We start from the raw sequence: 15517 nt of genomic DNA, 5'->3' as shown, positions 1-15517 counted from the left end.
ATGCCAATTTTTCAGCTTCTTAATCATTCTTATTGGCCTGAAAAAGTTCAGTTCATGAATGTCTCTCCTGAGACTTTGTCTATCACAGCCAGACTTGACAGCATGTGGGACAGGATCTGGTCCTTTACCAACTCCTTCACTTTGTGGGCAGTGCCAAGGAAGAAGGAGATGAATACCTTACTCAGTATGCATGGTTCTCAGGCAGCGGTAAAAAGCAGATGAAAGTACAGCAAGGACAGGCTATGGGCACATGTGCTTCCAGCTCCTCGACTGGTAGAAGCTGGGCTGTTGCTTCCCAGCTGTCATGGCTTAACCCCAGTCAGCAACCAAGCCCCACAGACTGAGCATGAGCCTGCTCATTTCTAGCTGAACACCACTAAGTGATAAATTCAATCTAGCACATTCCCATCAAATTTGTCATTGTCTCAAACCCTTTGAGCCTCACATTAGGCAGCAAAAAGGACTGTCATGGTTTAACCCCAGCTAGCAACCAAGCCCCACACAGCCACTCACTCACTCCCCCCCACCAGCAGGATTAGAGACAGAATCAGAAGGGTAAAAGACAGGAAACTTGTGGGTTGATGTAAAGACAGTTTCATAAGGAAAACAAAAGCTACACATAAAAGCAAAGTGAAACAAGGAACTAATTTGCTGCTTCCCACGTGCAGGCAGGTGTTCAGCCATCCCCAGGAGAGCAGGGCCCCATCACACACAACAGTTACTTGGCAAGATAAACATCATCACTCCAAACATTCCCCCTTTCCTCCTTCTTTCCCATAGTTTACATATATAAGTGTGATGTCATATGGTCTGGAATATCCCCTTTGTCAGTTTGGGTCACCTGTCCTGGCTGTGTCTCCTCCCAGCCTCCCATGCACCACAACTTCCTTGCCAGCGTGGCAGTACAAAAAGCACAAAAGGCCTTGGCTCTGTGTAAGCCCTGCTCAGCAATAAAAAAAAACAACTCTATATTATCCACCTTGTGTTCAGCACAAATCCAAAACACAGCCTCATAACAACCACTGTGAAGAAAGTTAACTCTACCCCAGCCAAAACCAGCATCCAAGTTGGAAGCCCTGGAAGTCCACTCTGCTCACTTAAACTGCTGTGCAGTTTCCCAGCTAAAACATGCGTTGGCTGGACATGGAATAGCCCCTTCTACACTAGACCTAAGCTCTGCTCTTACAGACTAAAGGCATTTTATGGCACCTCTCTTGCATTCAAAAGGTTGCCTCAAAGCTGGTGCCCTTCTCAGACCACTCTTCCCTAGCAGTTATGCAACTAGAGAAGAGGATCACCCAGTCTTCACTTGGCATTCCCTTATTTAGGAATCCAAGGATGCATCCTACATTTGTTTTACTGATCACTGCACAGAAAAATGACCTTATGCTCAGTTGCCAGTGATGTATTATATATAGATCAGAGCTTCTGCCCTAACTCTCCTACAAACATATACACCGCAAGCCCTGTCTAGGGTGTATTCCTGGGCATATAAACTTCCTATTTGGTGATGTTAAAATACTATCCCAACCAACAATCCAAATGGTTCTGCATCAGCAATGCAGATTACACTCTCATCAGTATCATCTCCAAGATCACCAGTAATTATCTCTTTCTTGATCGCTCACTAAAAAACATAGGACCAAGAACCAAATCACAGGAACATTTGAGTGATAATTCTCTACTTAACATTTCCCAGTTTGAAGCCTGCAGACAATTTTTGTATAGCTAAATTATAGGAAAACTAATATGGTATACATTCTAATACAAAATGATACATTCTAATACTGCAAGATTTAACAGAAAAAGCATCATCTGCTTTTCTGAACAAATTCTAACTAAAAAAGAGGGCAAAAAAATTTGGCACCACCCATTTTCTCTCCACCCATATTGATCAGTATTATATTATTCTCCCTTAATTTTTAATTGATTGATTTCCAAGTCAGATATTTTATTGTTTTTCGTACAGTACCTTTTCATATTTAAATACCTGTGTCATCCAATTCACCTTTCAAATACTGGCACAGCATTTGCTTTTCCAGTCTTGTAGCACTGCAGTGCTCTAAAATTATTAAAAATACCAACAGCAACCTGAATAGTTTCTTAGAAAGCCCTTTGAAAACTCTTTGATGCCTAAAAGAAAATTCAGGGAGAAAAAAATCCAAGACAATTTAGTTTTGAAGGTGAGATAAGGAAAGGATTTAATTTGTGCCTAAGCATAAAGCTATAAGATGCGAGTGTGCCTCTCTGTTATAGATGTCACAATTTATAATACTGCCTGTCCAATCCCAGATTTTCCACCCCCGGTTTTTGCCCTGGTCCACCCTCAGTCACACCTCTTGGGAATTGGGCCTGGGGTCTCTGAGACCCTCTCTTCATCATTCTTCATCTTTTTCAGGGTACAGGGGGCACATAGTCATCTAGTTCTTGACTGTACTCTGCGGTTTAGGCCAAAGTATGAGTATTCTCTAAACAGAATAGGCCTACCTTGACAAGCGACTAAACATTTGCTAAAGGAATTCAGGGGATATTTGATATGGGGAATTGGGGTAAAAGGGTTGTAGTTACTATGCTAAAGGTAAGGGAATAAGTTCTGCTGCTTCTAAAACCTACTTCTGCTATATAACAACTTATAAAACTTATAAAAATTAGAAAAATAAAGAAACAGATGGACCTTAAGCCATCACTTGAATGCAAATTTTTCAGACTTGCTGATTTGAAAATCTTCAATTTTAATTACTATGTAGAGCTGTTACTACGTAACAGCTTCAATGGCTGTTAATCAACATCTGGAGATATAACTGGAATGAGAATATCTATGCTACCAACATTGTGAAACAGAAGCTACTGAATGGTTTAATTGTCCAACGACCTGGTCAATTTTCTGTGTTATGACATTAAATGGCAAGTAAGCTGCCTCAATAACCCAAATGGATTTCATTAGCATGGTTTCCTAATACACATCTAAAATTCTCTCTGTCTTATAGCTGAATTTTCTCCTCATATCCTTTTGTACTGCAATAAATAAAAGTAGCTGTTTTCTGTAACCCAGGTTATTTTCACTGACAGCAGACTGTCAGTGAGGTTGGTACTCTTTGGATAGGTAAGTTGAAACATTGGTAAAGTACCAACTTTTCTGTAGTGTGCTCTGGACCTGAATTCTCAGTTCCATGGCACGCTCAAGCTTCCAGACCAGGAGGTTCAGGAAGAGGGTGGAAACTGAGCGGGAGTGACCTTATTTTCCAAAAGGAAATTTGTAGGGCAGAATGAGGAGCAGCAGGCTAGCCTCTTCCTCCTTGGTTTTGTTTTTCTATGTAAGTGATAAATACCAGCACTGCATTTTCACTGTCTCCAGGATGGCTTGTCTGACCGAGAAGAAACTGAAAAGCTCTGTGGATTGCCCTTTGGTGCAACCCAAAGGGTGACTAACTTGGAAACTGAGTACTACTACAGCCACTCTCCTAAGTGTGTGTAAGGGTGCTTAGTATATTTTCTGGCTTAATATGGAACCAAAACAATATGCTTTCAATTGCTGGATTCCAGCACTACTCCTTACTTGAATGGCCAATCCCAGCATACAGGTGACACTGATAATCTGTGAAGCAGCAGTCATTTCAGGATTGCTAGCTACACACATCGGCAAGTGGGACACTTCAGCTGGATAGGGCAGAAGCAGACAGTTCACTCACAGCAAGGGAATGCACCCAGCAACAAATTACTCTGTCTCAATACAAGCTGGAAGGAAGAAGATCTGGGATGCATTTAGCATATCTCAGCTGTCACACTGGTACACAACAAAAAAAGACTCTCAAAGCACAAAAATGGTCAAAGTCTCGAACTTGATTGCAAGAAATACTTCCATATCTTTGCCAAAATGAACTTCTGGATGATCTTCCAGTGCATGGACAAAAAGACAGAAAAAAGGAAATCCAGCATAGCTACACCTTCAAAAAATAGTGAGCTACATGAAACTGCCCCACTAAAACTACAAGCACGACAATACCATATGTATCACTGAGTGCACAGGAATAACCATGGCTTTTTTGAAAAGTCTTGTAGTATGGCACAGAAAGTGGAAAATTTTCACCAAGAAATGCCAGGCTTTAATTTTGTATCACAGATGACTGTCAGCTGAAGTGAAATAAAGTTACATGGGTTTGTGGTGATGAAAATTTTACAGCAGCTCTAAATTTTTCAAGTCTCAAAGGTTTAAATGTAAATATTCATGAACTCCACAGAGTATATTTTCCACATCAAATTCATTTTGAATATTTTATCATACAAACTACTAGAACGATTTTGCATGATCTTTCAAAGAATACTTACTCGTTCACCAAAGTGGAAAATTTCAACTGCAAGAGTTATAACAGTGAGAAGATGATGAAAATTTAAGTAAGTAGATACTGTTCTGTAACTTCTGTCTCTTAAAGTGTAGACAGCTTAATTGGCCATGGAAAATTTCTTATCTTTTACAAATCCCTGCTCTCCTTGTAAACTCCTGCTCATTTGTGCCAGGACACTCGTAGTTCAGCTTCAGAGTATTTCAAGTTCACTGTGTAAGATGCAAGCACCACAGAAATCATTCTCTTAGAGTTTAACAGACTATAAGATGCTTTAATACTGTAGCTATGCCTGATCTAAGCCCATTAAGTAAATTTTCCATTACTTGACAATAAACTAAATTTGAATGGATGTCTCCTGTAACAGAAAAAAAAATCATACTTGAAACTAATTGGCTCTTTCATTTTCTCAATTATTAATTCAATAACCATGAAAGGATTTAATTTTAAAAAAAATCCAAATGTTTAAAAATTAGAAACTAGTTGAAATTCCTTCAACTGAAGTTATGATGAACATATCCATCATATCAAAGAGTTAAAAGCAAAACCATGACTAATTCCTGATAAATCAAACCTAATGAATAATATCTGCTTAATATATCACATACAGCAGCAGAAAAATTTAGTGTGTAAGTGCTAGAGATACCCTGGCAAGAAGAATAGAAAGTAAAAAAAAGTGCATTTATTTGCACTAGATTCAGTTATCAATTAATAAATATGATAGTGATTACCCTGCAGTATCAATAAACAGCCTTAGAGACAGTGGGAGCAGTAGAAATATTTAGAAATAAAGCAGAAGAATTTACATAAGAATAATTGCCTTTCCACTGCTAATCAGGCAAAACAGGACACATCTACCTGTAAAGTGAAAAATACATCTTGAAAAAGATGGGATCTCCTCTCCAGATCTAGCCCAAGGTAAGCGTTTGCTTCCACCTCTGCTGGGGAATGCATGCTGTGGCTCCCGTCCGTCCGCTTCCCCAAGGAAAGGCACATGGAGATGTGTGGAGAGCTTTCCCTTTCCTGCTCCAAGCTGCAAATGTTTAAAGGGGAAACCTTTTTTTAAGAGGCAACTGAGAGAGAGGCTTAAAGCACAGGAGGGAAGACAGCCATTCGATTCCGACGATGTTTCCCCTCCCCGCACTCAAGTGTTGCTAAGCTATAATGTTATGTGATGTTCAAAGCTATCTCTAGGCACACTAACCCTTTGTTCCACAGGGCAGCTCAGTTTTTCTATCAAAAAAGAACAAACTGATGCTAGACAGTCTTGATGACTTAAAAGCAATCACAAATATAAATAGAAAATACCCCCTCCAAAACAGTTTTTGTCTGTGGCACACAGAAAGGCAGTAAGCAAAACCTAATCAGGCTGCAGCTCCTTGTTGGAATATCCTGTGTTGCTGAGGATATTCCCTGTGACTGCAAATGAGAGCTTTCACCAAAAACTTAAAACAGTCAGACCAACAAGCCCTAAGCATTACCTCCAGAGTATCTTCTGTGGAAACATCTCACTGCTGTGCACGTGTCCAATAAATGAGTGTCATGCATGTGCACACACTCCATAGATGACAGCCCCCTTGTACAGACAGGGACACCTTTCCTTTCAGTATTGTCCTGCTGTATGCATCAGATACTATACTCATTACCAAAAAAAAAAATGTCAAAAGAGGCCTTGTGAAAATTAAAATCCTTGGACCATAAATGAAGCTATCTGTTTAACACCTTAAGCACTAAATATGATTTGGCTAGCTGATACTACAAATATATCCTCAAGTATTAAAGATAAGGTGTCATTTAGAACAGTAGTATGCATTTCTGTGGATAAGCCCAGAAGCTACGTAAACTTCTTAAGACTTAAAGAAAAGAAGGAGACAAACAGCTGTTATACCCTTCTTCCCTTATACGGTTAAATGCAAATTCTCCTTTACAGTCATATTCCTGCTATCACCCTGCACACACAGCTGATACGCCACCTACTGCAAACCCAAGCTGGCAGTCAGAGCAATGCTAGCAGCATTTCCATTCCAACATCGTTCCGGAGCTGAATAAAGGTGCTTTTTAAAAAGAAACATCCTCTTTACAAGCTGACAAGAACAAAGCAGGATAGCTGGCTTTTTGTCTCAGCTTCAATAATGGAGAAAAAAGCAAGCAGAAGGGAAAATGAATGCGAAGAAAAAACCAGCAACTCTGAAGGCTCTGAGCAAGACAAGGAATATAAAACGTCTCTGATTACTCTGAATGTTGGTGGTTATCTATATATCACACAAAAACAGACACTAACCAAGTATCCTGATTCGTTTCTGGAAGGGATCATAAACGGAAGAATAATGTGTCCATTTGATGCAGACGGTCATTACTTCATAGACAGAGATGGACTCCTTTTCAGACACATACTCAACTTCCTACGAAATGGAGAACTTCTTCTACCAGAAGGGTTTCGAGAAAATCAACTTTTGGCACAAGAAGCTGAATTTTTCCAGCTTAAGGTACTCTCGGATGCAGTGAAATCAAGGTGGGAGAAGGAACAGCTAGCATCTCGAGAGACTACTTTCCTGGAAATAACTGACAGCCACGACCGTTCACAGGGACTCAGAATCTTTTGTAATGCTCCTGATTTCATTGCAAAAATAAAATCCAGAATTGTACTGGTGTCTAAAAGCAGGCTGGATGGATTTCCGGAAGAGTTTTCAGTATCTTCAAATATTATTCAATTCAAGTACTTCATAAAGTCTGAAAATGGTACACGACTGGTACTGAAGGAGGATAACACCTTTGTCTGCACCTTGGAAACTCTTAAGTTTGAGGCTATAATGACGGCTTTAAAATGTGGATTTAGACTGCTGACCAGTCTGGATTGCTCAAAAGGGTCAATTGTTCACAGTGATGCACTGCATTTTATCAAGTAATCACAAAGGCAAAGGACACAAGCATGCAGCCAGTAAACCTCCTTCAGCTGCAGCCTCCTGGCATCACAAATAATGTATCTAACTAGCCTTGTACCACAGAGCTCAGCTGCTAATCAACTGATGTGAGCTAATGGTATGTAAATCTCATAATGACATCTATCTCTGGCTTACTTAAGCTGAATGAAAATTTTATGTCTGAATTTAATAAAAATTACCTGTTAACACTGTAAACAGAGATTGAATGCTTTATGCTCTTTGTAATATGTTTTCCCACTGCTGTCTTTCAAGCAGAGTCTAGCTGAATTTTTATGTACCTGTGTGACTAACATGCATACACCTAACTGCTCTGCTGAACAGCAGTGGCAGTATTTTCACATAATAAATAGGCTTAAAATATGTTTTGCTTATAACAAATTTAAAATGGATTTTAACTGGAATAAATGATTTTGACTGTTCATTAGTGTCTATGCTAATCTATTGTACTGCATTTGCAAAAAACAAGATTGCAAGAGAGTTTAAAATTAATCAACTTGATTTTAAATGATTTCTCAACTCACAACCAAGTTTATACTATGTTATTACACTAATAACAATTGCCAAAAAGATGTAAACCAACAAAATAATGCTGAGGGAGATTCATTCTATTATGGGAAACGAGTTCAATCTGCACAGAATGCTACATTTTCTAATATATATACATATCAAATGGCTAATAAAAATATTTGACATAAAGCTAAATGTAACAGGTTTCCAGTAATGACATCCTACAATGCTATAGTCACTATTTCCTAGCAATCATTTGTGCTCATAAGGACAGGCAATTATCAGAGCCCTTGCTTTGCACAGTGGCTTACTAAATGCAACTAGTACTATCAGTTTTGAATAGACCACCTGCTGGCATTTAAGATTATTCACTCTAAGTAATAGAGTGAATAAACCTTCATTCTCCTCATCTCCACTATTTATCAAATATTTTCATTTCTATTTTAAACAAAGTTGTAATAGCTTCTATAGAACAACTGTAACTAATTTAATCACAGGCATTACAAAGCAGTCACTTCACAAAAGCAAACTGAAAAATCATCACAAAAGGCAAAAAGAAGCTTCACTAAATCTAAGTTTAAGCTTTGTCATTGAACACAATCATCATTCACAGCTCATATGAACCCAAAATTCGGGTAAAATGCTAATAAAAAAATAAAAAAAGAATAAAAAATAAAGAAATAAAAAACCCAACTAAGTAGTTCTCCCAAAACATCAATTTTGTAAAGGAAAAAATACTAAGAATGTCAACAGAACGCAGTACAATCTATAGTAGAAGCGACAACCAAGAAAAACAGCTAACACAAGACAGGCTGAGTTTTGTTTTGGATTTTAGAGGGAAAAAAAATCAATCCTTAGTAGTACCGACTACGAATATAAATACAAGGTCCATTTATCCTTCAACATGAAACTGTTTCACTTGTAACATACAACAAGTGTTGCTAACTAGGTTCCTTGCCAGACATGAACTAAGAGGGGACTCCACAACTCCAGACCAGGCAGCAGTGACTGAACCATATTCCAGTATGATTTTATCAAATGGGAAAATTCAACCTCTCCAGAATACTCCCTCAGAATGAATCCACTGTCTAGAAATGATCAAGTTTTCTAATCCAGTCCCCACAGTACAGACTTACAGTTCATAAAAGATGTGGTTCTAAGTGGAACTTTTCCAAACTCAACTATCTAAAAATCAGATCACTCTACATTTCAGGTGTACAAGCTGAAGAACTGTCCATGTATCCCAAAACTTTTCTGAATTTGTCTAAATGCATTAACTATCTACAAACAAAAGGTATAATATAGTAAAGTACTATTCTTTACATATGCCATCAAAGTGCCATCCTTCTCTCCTCCCCCTCCAAGTTCTTTTCTAATTGATATATTAAAAAAAAATCCTCATTAACCACTAATCTTGTGCTTATAAGAATCTGTAGAACTTCTGTGAAAATAAATGTGAAAGCTCCCCTAAAAGAAATCCAAAATCCTGCTGATCTTCTAGGACAAGATCAAGAAACACCATCACACAGAACAATTACAAGAAAAGGCCTTTGTAGACACAATTCTCTACATGAGCAAGAAAAAGTGACATGACAGTCTAAAAAAGCTCCATAACGAATCTACAAGTTTTAAAGCAGCACACTCTCAGTGCTGTCAAATATACAGCCTGCATCAGCACAAAGTGGAGGAGGCTGTTGCTCCTAGGATGTCAAATCATCCATTTTCACTTAAATGCTTGTGGTTATAACCTTCGTTTGTAATGGATCTTTGACTGACATTTAAAACGTCATTGCAGTTGAAAAGAAAAAAAGCCCAAATCAATTTTGATTTCAAACAATTAATATATGTTAATTAAAATATGTTGTGGTTGTTTGCCTTTCAGTTGGGCTCTTAGGATGCCAAACATCAAGGAATCAATCCTTAGCACTTTATATCAGAAAGCAGGACCTGTATTTTATCAGAGCATGACTTCACTCATGAAAAACCAGTAGAGAATTTGATAGGTCTGCATTTGTTGTAGAAAATACTTTTTGAATGAAAGTTATTCATAAACTGGTAATCACAGGTAAAATGCAAACCATCTGACACATCTTCTAAGAATATTCTATACAATAGTCTATCATAAAAGATTTACAGAAAGCCTTTATTTGTCAGGTTTTCGTTTCAGAGTACCTACTGCCCTCTTAACCTGTGAAAGAGAACTCGAAATCCTTTTTTTTAAGTGAAAAATGTACAGCTCTAATCATTAGTAAAAATAAACACCTGCGTTGTTTGGTTGGTTTGTTGCCTTTTTTTTGTGCCATAATGACTCATTACGTTACACACTTTTAACTGGCTTTTTTATATTTCTGTGTAAATAACACTGACATCTATGGCACACATGTGAAGTCATCTGCTGTAACACTAACTTCAGTGTTGTCTTCTTTTCCCATTTTCATGAGCACTCATGCATTTCTGCAAGTGTCAGGGCTTGAAATTTTTACACGCCATCTCTGATCAGAGGCACCTCACTCAGTTCTTTGAATTACGCAGCAGAAAGGAACATAGAGTAAAAAATTCGTTCTTTTCCCTGTTCACATTGAACAAATCCACAAGTATATTGAATATATCAGCTGCCATATCAGCTACAGACACTTCAAAGTACTTATAAACTTGAGTAATTTTTCAAACTAGGGTGGAGGTATGTCTTGCTTTGAATAAAATGATCACATAAAATCTCCATACCGTGAATAATGTTTCCTTTTTACTCCATAAAGGTATTAAATAAAACTTAAATATATTTTGCATATGTTGTGACAGTCCGGTGGATACTCGTGTTCCACCATAGTAGGGTGTGCCAGAAAAGGTACCCAGTTATACATCAGCTATCTCTTCAGTCTTTTCTTTAAGGCTGGAAATTTCAAATTCAATAACTACCATGACAATAGGAAAGCTGCAAAATCAAGTGCTTAAGTCAGAAATACCAAGAGTTGTTCTAACAACATCCTTTAGGACACAATGTGCATGCAAAGTATTTCTATTTTTCTTTCTGTCATTAGGACTTGGATCACTATGAACTTACCAGAACTCTCCTGCAAGTATCAGGAAGGAATGACAATTATCAAAATTTATCCAATGATCTTCAACTGCTTGGCTATGAGTAAAAAGGAACTTCCTCCCCTCTCCCCAAGGAAGCACTTAACCTGCTCCCAGGCTTGGTCAGCTCCACTTGCCTCCTGTTCATTTTCTTGGGTGAGAAAAGAGGCCACCAAGCAGAAAGGACAGAGGTAGTTGAAGGTAGGACCCCCCCCCCCCAAAAAAAAGAATATCCTTGCCCCTATGAATTCCTTGAATGACTGCTCATGGAAAAATATTAATAGTTGCCAAACTGACCAAAATACTGACACTTGGATGCCCATCTTTCCCCACTGGCAGAGGAGAAGCCAAGGGCTCCTTATCACACTTGACAGTACACTGGCATAGGTACCAACTGCATGGATTTCTATATGAGGACAAAGCTACAAGGCTGCACTACACCAGACTAAGGTCTGTTTAGCCCAGTGTCCCCTGGTCATTGTGAACTGTTTCTAACCCCTGAGCCTTCCCATCTCCGGGTAGAAATCCCCATTTTTGATCCTTTGACCCTCATATCTTCCCCCTTGTTCTCTCCTCCCATCATACAACGACTTTTCATCTTTCTTTCACCAGGTCATTCCTAGGGATGCCTAGGAAAGAATATAAAACTAGAAAAAACATATATTATGCCCCCTCGAAGTATTTCCTCAGTCTCCAAACACTTACTGCCCAATGACTTCTAGAGTTAGATTTGGTTTCTAGGAGGAGCCTCGATGCTGTGAAATACACAGGCTGCACAAAGTCCAATTGCAGCTCCAACTCTGCACCTCCAGTTCTAGCTCATCCATTGGCCAAAGTTTCACAGCACCATAATTGCACTATTGACATTTTCAAACACTCATGTCTTATTTTTTTTACTATTTGTACCTATTACAACTGTTTAAGTGACAATTGGTCTCTTCTTTTCTACAGTGGGTAATGCCCCTCTAGATCATAAACGGAAAAAAAAATACATCATCATTTGCAGCAATCACTGGTATTATTATTTTCACTTTTAAAAGCATTGCAAGGTTTCCATTCAGTAAGATGAGAGCAGCTTGAGAGAATTATCTTCCTTCTCCACTCCCCATTAGTATACAAGCAGAATAATGGCAGGCAATAAATAATACAATTTAATAAGAGCAGTATCTCATCTTATCTATTTTGCGTAGAAGGGTCATGTTGCCCTTACTCTGTTGATTCAAGAATCAGGATTGGGGATGAAGAGGACATGTTAACTTGGGTATATAACACAATAAATATTATTTTCCTAGGCTAGATCATCTTTGCTAAATAACTATTACATAATCCTAATTTTGTCTCCTGCCCTGCAACACAGGGCAGATTCATAGGAAAGTGACTACTAGTTAAAAACCTGAAGGAATTTTTATACGAAGAGAGAGGCTTGCATAATCCACTGGGTTGAAACAAAATCAATAAATGAGACACAAGAAATTTAGGATCAGAAAAAATAACATTATGGGGTTTATTTACTTTTGAAATAGACACTAACTCCTATGCAGTGGTATATCACAGAGAACATTGTCTCAAAACACTGCCTCTGCAAATCATCATCATTCACAACAAAATGCCAGAAAACAAGCAGTGTGACAAGGACTGGGGAAGCTAGGAGGAAGATGTATGATGATACCTGAGGAATGTGGATGAGCAAGCACTCAGAAAAAGAAACTGCAGTTGCCTTTCTTTCTGCAAGAAATTGAGTAATATTCTGTAGAACTAAACAGTTGATTGCTTTTCCTAAAAACGTGTATAGTAGGAGTATCACACACAGCTAATGCAACAGTCTCCCAAGAAGCTGTTTCTACTGGCGCTGGTAACAGTTGAACATCATTGCCATTACCATTTAACACCATGTTTGTTCATTTTAAGTTTCAGAAAAGAATACTGCTTTGCCAGTCCAGAAACAAAACTGTTCACAAAGCTGGTACAACAAATATAGCTGTAAACAGCATCTACTCATTTAAAACACTATCATGACACAATGATACGCAAGTTCAACATGTTAAGATTTCAAAACCAAGTAGTTGGAAGATGACTGTTATAAATTGAGTCATTCTGAATGTCTGTAAACTTCTCCTGGTAATGCTAAAAATTACAACAATATTGCCTTGTTTGTTTGCAAATTTTGCCAACGGTATGACTTTGGGGGACATAACCTTGGTTTACAGAGAGTTCAGGAAAGCCATCATCCTTGTGGTCATTAAAGGGGCATTCCACTAGTTCCACCCCAAGCATTATTTTAATTATGTGAAAAGCTAGATCTCCATGCTTTTCCAGGATACATCTTTTTTTTTTGCCTTTGCCACTACCCCACCCCAAGCTTTCAGCAGCAGCTTTGTCCCAGGCATGGAAAGCCTAGCCAAAAGGCAGCATAAGACTTTCTTGCTCACATCTCCTGAAGAGAGGTGGCACTTCACCTGCTGCAGAAGCACAACAAGGAGATGAGAATTCTAATTTAAAAACCCAAGGCTGCTTGCTGGGGAAACACCCCAGAAAGATGAGGTCCAAGGGACTTGCTAGAGTCTGGAGTCTGATGCTTAGCGAAGTTTGCAGTGCTGGACTCCCTGAGCTGTGAGGATGGGGAAGGAGTGTGGTGAGAGAGCCTACAATACCTGAGCACTATTAGATGAAAAGGAAGGGAACTGGTGTTACCTGAGGGTCTTGGGTTTATGCAGAAGGCAGATGCCCACACAGTGCAACACTGAGGTTGTACAAGTAAGGTCTAATAATCCTGAAATTAACAAATAAATAATGGGGAAAAAAAGTTTTTAAAAAATTCTCTTTTGACTTTTCATATATCAGGTTTCAAAGAGGCAATTTTCTGTATTGTAGAAGTCAGAGGAATTAACTCTTAAAACTTTGTTAATAGAAAACTTTGAGCTACAAATCTACTGCTGCAGCTCCACAGAAAGCTGCTTGTTAGCTCCTAGGGGGTTCTTGATTTTGTACCATAGGGAACAGATGAAGTGAAAAAAAAAGAACAGGTCAGAGGAGGGTACAGACTTTCTCAATCAGGAGGAAAAAAAATAAGCACACAAACTAGCAATGAACAGGCTAAGCATCAGAAAATGCAAACGGAACAAACAACTGTTAACACCAAACCCAGTCATTTATTGCCTCTCTACTACTTAAATAAAGCCTTTGGCAAGTATTAGGGATAAAGCAGTACATTTTCTCAGTGCTGAAACTGGTAATCTCAGAGGAGACAAATTAAAGGTTCTGCCAGGCAGGTTGATAAGAGTCAGCTGAACAGAGAAAAACGTGCTCTCAAGTTAGGAGTCTTATCAATACTAATGTTATCTAAGGCCTGCAGCATTGCCAGGTCTTGTGATATTTCCAACACATTTTCTAAAATGAACTGCAATAAAGTTCTTTCCCAACATGAAGAAATGTAACATGTAGGCTATTTTATGCCTTCTAATATGAAGTCCACCTCCATACCTTTTCTGCCATGCAGAGATTATGATTTCTAGGTTTGCCAACACAGTACAGGGCAAGACAACCTGCATGAGTAAGACAATATGCTGTAGCACAGCTACACACTGTTCCTGCTCCTGTATCACCACTGATATTGGCAAGATACTGAGGCTGAAAAAGCCTTGTAAGCTCAGGAAGAACATCAAACCAGCTCTGACAGACTGTGTCCAGACTGAAACATACAGAAAGCTCAGCTTCTACTGCACTACAGCCTACAGTGTTCTTGTAGCTGCAGTCAGCAAAGGCAGAAATAAATTACTCTTAGAAGAGCTGTTCTTGCCTTTGCCTTCATTGCCTTCCCCCAGAAAAGCTACTTCCATGGCTAAAAAGAAGAAAGAACTATCCCTGCTGGAACTTCTGTAACAACAGAACAGAACTAAGGGGAAGGCGGGCAGGGACGGGACAGGAGAGTAAGAGCCTGAGAGTAAGAGAACTGTATCAGACTAAACGTCTGCTGCTCTGCTCAACATCATGACTCCAGCAGCACAGCGGTCACAACTGAATATCCACAAAGAAGTGCAGCCATGTATGATTCACCTACTGGGTATGCATCCCAGTGTCCACCTGGCTTTTGTGGCTCGGGGTCTCTTAAATCCAATGTCCTCTCAATCTTAGTACCATTTGGTGGACTTGAATTGACAAGAAGCTCAAGGTAACCCAGCAATGTGCACTCACAGCCCAGAAAGCCAACCGTATCCTGAGCTGCATCAAAAGAGGGGTGATGAGCAGGTCGATGGAGGTAATTCTGCCCCTCTCCACTCCCTTGAAACCCCAGATGGAATACTACTTCCAGCCCTGGTGGCCCCAACATAAGAAGGACATAGATCTGTTGGAGCAAGTCAAGAGAAGGGCCATTAAAACGATTAGAGAGCTGCAGCCCTCTTCTATGAAGATAGGTTGAAGGAGATGTGGTTGTTCAGCCTGGAGAAGAGAAGGCTCCAGGGAGACCTTAGAGCAGCCTTCGAGTACCTAAAGGAGGCTACAACAGAACTGGAGAGGGACTTTTTGTAAGGGCAAGCAGTGATAGGACAAGAGGCAAAGGCTTTAAACAGAAAGAGGGCAGATTTATATATATTAGGAAGAAATTCTTTACTGCCAGGGTGATGACACATTGGGACAGGTTGCCCAGAGGAGTTG

At 39.1% G+C, this 15517-nt stretch overlaps 2 protein-coding genes across 2 annotated transcripts in view; one reads left to right on the top strand and one right to left on the bottom strand.

Annotated features, from left to right (window-relative positions):
• GTF2F2 (general transcription factor IIF subunit 2) overlaps positions 1 to 15517 on the bottom strand; it is an 85669-nt gene that overhangs the window by 50316 nt on the left and 19836 nt on the right. The gene's annotated exons all lie outside the window — the stretch shown is intronic.
• On the top strand, positions 6310 to 7703 carry KCTD4 (potassium channel tetramerization domain containing 4). Its single transcript, XM_008929116.2, has one exon. The coding sequence runs from the start codon at positions 6473 to 6475 to the stop codon at positions 7244 to 7246; it is 774 nt and encodes a 257-aa protein (XP_008927364.1). The 5' UTR covers positions 6310 to 6472; the 3' UTR covers positions 7247 to 7703.

The sequence above is a fragment of the Manacus vitellinus genome, unplaced genomic scaffold, assembly GCF_001715985.3.
Source record: "Manacus vitellinus isolate BGI_N305 unplaced genomic scaffold, ASM171598v3 scaffold_2_pilon, whole genome shotgun sequence".
In the NCBI taxonomy this organism is placed as follows: Eukaryota; Metazoa; Chordata; class Aves; order Passeriformes; family Pipridae; genus Manacus; species Manacus vitellinus.
Note: the sequence above shows the minus strand (reverse complement) of the source record. Positions and strands in the feature narration are given on the sequence as shown.